The 6,210-nt window shown below is 56.9% G+C and overlaps 1 protein-coding gene across 1 annotated transcript; it reads right to left on the bottom strand.

The window, feature by feature from the left end:
- Window positions 1-1,465: 1,465 nt before the first annotated feature.
- On the bottom strand, window positions 1,466-5,270 carry SLC32A1 (solute carrier family 32 member 1). The gene is made up of 2 exons (XM_032705224.1): window positions 4,475-5,270; window positions 1,466-3,623 (listed from the first exon to the last, which is right to left on the bottom strand). Exons 1-2 carry the CDS (start codon window positions 4,844-4,846, stop codon window positions 2,436-2,438), a joined length of 1,560 nt encoding a protein of 519 aa, XP_032561115.1. The 5' UTR covers window positions 4,847-5,270; the 3' UTR covers window positions 1,466-2,435.
- Between the last annotated feature and the right edge of the window lie 940 nt (window positions 5,271-6,210).

Raw genomic sequence — 6,210 nt, 5'->3', positions numbered from 1 at the left:
ACCTGAAGGGAAGCCCCTCACCCCAGCCGGACTGGCTCTCCTCATCCCGGGCGGGTGGGGGATGCCGTGGCTCCGGGCCGGGCACATCCCGTATGCCGGCAGGTGGATGCGGTGGCTCCGGGCCGGGCACATCCCGTATGCCGGCAGGTGGATGCGGTGGCTCCGGGCCGGGTGCATGCGGCGGTTCCGGGCCGGGCGCGCCGTCGGGCGAGGGCGCTGCGCCACCACGGTGGCCCCGGGCTGGAAGCGGGAGGGTGGGGGGGGCGGCCGCGGGAGTCGGATCGGGCTGACGGTGCCCGCGGCGGGGCGGTAATCAGGGGTCACCTGAACCGGGATGGGGGTAGTGGTGATGAGGATGAAAATGATGAGGACTGGGATGGGGTGAGGATGCAGATGATGGGGATATGGATGGAGATAAGGTTGAGAATGGAGATAGGACATGGATAACCCCAGGAATGGGCACCGCATGGAGGGAAATGCGGCTAATCCGGGGGGTAGGCGCCCCACTATGATGTGTGTGTGTGTGTGTGTGTGTGTCCCCGCCACTCACACAGCCACGGCGCCACATGTCCCTGACCCCAGACGGAATAGACCCCACAGCTCCCCCGTTCTTTGCTTTCGGAGGCTGCCCGGGAAACAGCCCGAAATGCGTTTTCCTCCGGGCAGGCAGGGATATCCCACCCTCCTGCCCGCAGCCCCTTTCCCGGCTCGTGCCAACATCCCCCTCCCACCCCCGGTACCGCATTGCGGAGCTGCCCGTTGCTACCGGACCGGGCGGGGGAAATGGGGGAACACCTCAGCCCCTCCCGGCGCTCGGCGTGATTTGAGGGCAATAATAGGAGCCCCACGGGGATCTCAGCTGTGCCTGTGCTACGGGAACGCTGGCGGTGGGTCCCCCCATCCTCATCCTCGCCGTGCAGCGGCAGCGGGCGGACAATTAGTTGTTGTAGCTTTTAAATCGCTGTAACTCGAGGCGTTTTCGATCACAGGTGTGGACTGCGGGGCTAATCCCCGCTGCGAGAAAAACAGCCCCCAGGGGGGATCAATCCCATGCTCCGCACCCCTGGGCAGGGTTCGGTGAGTTTGGTTCAAGCCAGGGGTACCCCCAGCCCTTTATTTCGTTTATTTCTCCCCCTTTGTTTGCGACGGGGTTTTTTTCCCCTTATTCAGAGAAAAACCTCGGGGTACATCTGCAAATTCCATCCATCCCTGGAGTCTGACCACTACAGGGTAAAGCAAAGCTGGACTGAGGGGTGAAAGCAGTCCCACCCCCAGCTGTAAATCGACCCTTTCCCGAAATAAAAGTGTCCTACCTCTTGCAAACAGCTTAATCCCACTGCCGATAACAACCCGGCGCTGCCCCGACCTTACCCCGAGAATGTGTAGTACTCCCGATGGGGGAAGGATGAACGTCCCTCTGTCCCTGCCCCGCTCCTCCAAGCCCCCTACAAAACAGGCCAGCCTCATCATCTATGTTTTCTCTTTATTTTTCGATATATTTATGTACCACATTATATGTTAAAGATAGATTTTTTTTTCTGATATACATTTTTCATCTTATTTACCACAATGACACCACACATACATTGGAAACAGCTCCACGGATCTGGTAGATTGCACAGAATGAATTGTGTCGTAGTTTTGTTCTGTATCCTGAAACGACGTCAAATCCAACAATATGTATTTTTTTTTTAGCTTTTCATAATTTAGAAATAACGATTGTTAAAATGAAACAAAACAAAAGTCACTGAGAAGTGGACTCCAGGGCTGCAATTTCAACCAGAGGCAACATATTGTAGTGGATGGGAAGCTCCATTCCCCGGTATGGGTTTGGATGGAAGAATTAAGCAGTCCTGACACCTATGTGACCACGGTGTAAACATTGCAGGTAATTGGCATTGTTGGTCGTCAGCTGCTGCTTGGGCTTGTTGGGCTGGTCATACAATCTGGGTCTCATCTACATCCATCTCACCAAGTGTAAAATGAAGGTCCCTGCTCCCAGCACCCACGGTGGGTTTGCTTCCGTTTGTGAGCGCAGTGACCCAATCCCATGGGATTGGCACCTGTGTTTCAGCTCCCGAAATACTGAATTGCATATCTGTAAGGAGTATTGAAAACTGCAACTGTTTCCCAACCGACCATTTGTGGGGGGCCAAGCTTCAGGCAACGAGTGAGGAGATAGGAGTGGGGCACCAGATAATTTCCTTCTAAAAAAATCTAAATAACAAAAAAATATATTTAAATCTGGGCTTATTTAAAAAGACATCAGGGTGAGCACTTTCGTCTTGTTTCCTTTAACTTGCAGATTCTATGATATAGAATTTGTTGGATGCACATAACGAAAATAATGACTCTTTCCATTAAAGAGATGCAGTATCATTTGGCTATGCGGATGTTCGATGCGATTCTCTTACTGCACCAACTCTGGCCCCTCCTTAGTCTTCAGCATTGGTTCTGAAGGCCTCTATGAGGCCTTCTAAAGAGTGGATGAACCCAGAGACACTGCAGATACCACCTATAACAAAAATGGCAACATCAAAGAAGACATGGTGCCACAAGAGCTTCCTCCACAAGAGTTTGAGGTGGAAAAGACTGGGGAGCAGGAAACAGAGCCCTGCGCCTGTCAGGCTTCCAGTAAGACCCATCAGGAGGGCAAAATGGGGGACATAGATAGCCATGAGCAGGGTGAAAACTACCAGGGCACACCTGAGGGTGAGTCCCCAGGATTTGAGCCGCCCATCGCCCCCGTAGCAGTTGGGGAAGAAAGCCCTGTTTCCATCTTGGAAAAGGGACCGCTCCAGGACTTCCACAGCTGCGAAGAATGGCAAGGGATACGAGAGCAAGGCTTTGGCCACCAAGAAAATGTTGACTACTGCCCTAATGGTAGATGGCAAGTTGTCTGTAATGACCTCCTTGGTCTCATCAGCCCACGTCAGGTAGGCGACCAAGGCAAAGAGTCCCTTAAGGATGCAAGCTGCTATGTGAGTCCAGTTCATCATGCAATGAAACTCCTTGGGGTTCTGCATGTTCCCCTCCAAGGAAGGCAGAAAGATCTGAGAGGTGTAGCTGAAGACAATGATGCCAATGGAGATGGGAAATTTCTTTACATCAATGTAAAACTTGACTTTGTCCCAGGCCCAGTCGCGTGCCCTGGAGAGGCAGTAGGCAATCACCAAGATGTTGATGACAAAGTGGGCTAGTGTACAGAGCAAGCTGAACTTGGAGACTGCCTTGAGGTTCTTCAAGAATGCACAAGGCAGGAGCACTGCCGTGGCAATGATGGACCATGATTTCTGGGAGACAGGCAGGTTGGGGAAGCTGTTGTACATCAGATTCCCACTGACCACCACATAGAGGATGCAGGTCATGACCAGTTCAATGATCTGAGCCACGTTCACAATTCTGCCCCCAAGGGTGGGGAAGCGAGGCGCACAGCATGCGTTTGCGATGTCCACGTAGGAGTCTCTCACCCTGACTATCTCCCCATCCTCATTCTCTTCGTAAAGACAGGCAATAAGGATTTTCCCAGTGTAGCAGCAAACTACTGCGGCAAAAATTATTAAAAAGAGTCCTAGGTATCCACCATGAAGGATGGCATAGGGCAGGCCCAAAACAAACATCCCCTAGAAAGAGACAAAATGGAAACCGTGTTGCTCAGTGGTGGAGGGGACCAGGCCCACGCCTGCAGCCGAGTACATGCAGCTGCATCATCACAGTCACATGTGCTCTCGCTGCCTCACTGGCACCACCATCACACCCACGCAGTTGATCACACAACCACGCCACGCAGCCACAGCCACACACAGTGATGCACCACCCTCCCTCGCTGACGTGCTACCCCCACAGTCACACCTGCACATCCGCATGATCTCACACCGCAGCACCCAGAAATAGTGAGTGTGGTTTCAGCGCCTGGGCTTTGCCCCCAGTCTCTACCTTCTCTGTCGCCAGCCCCTCTCAGTGCATCAAGACCCTCATAGCCGGGGACCTCTGGAGGCACCACAACAGGCCCACCCTGGTGCAATCCTGCCACCAGCCTGGTCACCCCCCGGGCTCCCTATCCCCCCTGTCCCCCTAGCCCATGTGCTGGGGTAACCTGATGGGGACACCGGCCAGCCCCAGCCCTGTGGGAGCCACAGTGGGATGGGGCTGGGGCTCCTCTCTGACACTGTGCCCTCCTCTGGGGTGGGGGGGCCAAAGCAGAGAACCCTGCTGGGGTAGCCTTTTAGTTTCCTTTTATTTTTTAACATTTCTTTCTTTTTCTTTCCTTTCTCCCACCATTTTTATCTCTATCTTTCATCTATTTTTTTCCCCCTTCTATGCCCTTTTCCGCCTTCTTTCCCTTTCTCCTAAAGCAGGTTTGCAATCAGTCTGTAGCAGCCGGCCGGGCGCGGATCGCGGAGCGGGATTGGGATCAGGATAAGGGAGCACTGCCCGGTGCCCAGCGGCGGTGGCGGCGCAGCGGTGGCCATACCTGGATGGCGTTGGTGACGTTCCATCCCGCCTCCCATGCGGTGATCTTGGGCTTGCCCTGCCCAGAGAGCTCGGAGCAGGCCTCCTTGGAGGCGGAGGGCGGCAGGGGCCCGGTGCCGTCCCGCTGGTAGTGGATGTCCCCCTCCAGGGGCGTCTCTGCACCCTCCTCTCCGCCCTCGGACCTGAGGATGTCCATTTGCAGCCCCTGCCGATGCTCCATGTCCAGGTCGTCGCAGTGGGCGAACCCCACCGCCTCCTCGTCGGTGGCTGCCTGGAAGCCCATCCTGGCGAACATTCCGCTCATCTTCGCCTGCGATTTGTGGGACACCGAGGTGGCCACGTTGGAGAGCTTGCTGCGGAGGAGGGTGGCCATGGCTGCGGCTCGGGTGAGTCCACTGCTCGCAGATTCTCAGGGAAGGGAAAATCCCGACGGGGCGGGCGGGCGGCGGGGCGGCGGACGGGAGCTGGGCGCCCGGCTTTAGGCGGTTGCGAGTGGCTGCTCCGAGCCGCTACCTCCGCGTCCCGGCACAGTGCGGGCGGCTCCCGGCCGGGGTGCCCAGGGGCATGACACCGCTGCGGGGGGAGCGGGCCCGCACGCTCCACCGCCCGCTCCGCGCTGCTCCGTGCCGCTCCGCCGGGCCCCGCGGTGGGGTCGGGGGACGAGCCGGGCAGGATGGGGGGGCAGTCAGCAGCCGGAGGATGTCACCAGACGGGCAGCGCAAGCCCCTGGTAGAGCGCGCTGCGTCTCCATCGCAGTGCGCCCACCTCACGGAGAGAAGAGGAGAGGGGAGAGAATTACTGCATTTCTGGGGGAGGTACCAGCGTCCCCGGCCAAGCCCAGCCCCCCCGCACTCCTCTCCCGCCCCACCCACGCCCGCCGGGCCCCACCAGCATCGCCGCAGCGCGGACCCCCCCACCACCACCACCTCCGCCCGGCTCCGCAGCCCCTGCGCTGCCCGCCCTGCCCCGCACCTGCCCCGCACCCGCCCCGCACCCGCTCGCGGGCCCCTGGCCTCCAGTCGCTTCCCCACAGAGAAACAAAAGAGCTCCGCTGAAGAGGCGGACAGGCGTCTATTGACCGGTTCTTAACGGGATTTTCCTCCTCGCACTCCCTTCTTTTGCTTTTTTCTGCCCCCCAAAATGCGCGGCCCCTTCGGAGGCGGAGGGCGGCCTGGGCAGCGGACCCTGAGCGGGGAGCACAGCAGTGCGTGGCCACTTGAGCACAGGGAACGAGTGCTCAGCTGGATGTAACGATTCCCGCGATCCATGAGCTCCAAAACCGGCGGGACACGAGGCCCCGCTCCTGGTCGGGGCCCTCAGCCGGGCGGCACCGCACCAGCACTGCACCGGCACCCGGCAGGATGCTCAGTGCAGAGCTCTCCGTCCCCCCCAGCTAATGCTGAGATTCTCCTTTCTTTAAATGAAATACCGATATTTTAGTTTTGTTTCCAAGCGCTTATACACCTTTGTCAGTCAAAAGCCTTACGATGTTTTATTTATTTTGAATTTTTCGGAGATGAGCGGCCAACACAGCCAACAACGGCAACGGGATATCCCGGTGCTGTGGCACAGACAAGTGCAGGGTGGCAGGGGGACTAATGGCATTTTGGAGCGGTGTGCGGAGAGCACGTCCCCTCTGCGGCGAGGGAGCACTTAAATCGTTGTTTTATTTAAAAAAATAAAATTATATATATATATATATATATATATATATATATCCTTTGAAAGGCGGGGGGA

Source organism: Chiroxiphia lanceolata, chromosome 17 (assembly GCF_009829145.1).
Source record: "Chiroxiphia lanceolata isolate bChiLan1 chromosome 17, bChiLan1.pri, whole genome shotgun sequence".
Classification (NCBI taxonomy): domain Eukaryota; kingdom Metazoa; phylum Chordata; class Aves; order Passeriformes; family Pipridae; genus Chiroxiphia; species Chiroxiphia lanceolata.
The sequence above is the reverse complement of the archived record's forward strand: the minus strand, read 5'-3'. Positions and strand labels throughout refer to the sequence as shown.

Coding starts and splice junctions, on each gene's coding strand:
- SLC32A1 (XM_032705224.1), bottom strand. CDS start 4,846: ATGGCCACCCTCCTCCGCAGCAAGCTCTCCAACGTGGCCACCTCGGTG. Junction 3,624..4,474: donor ACGTCACCAACGCCATCCAG/GTATGGCCACCG, acceptor GTCTCTTTCTAG/GGGATGTTTGTTTTGGGCCT.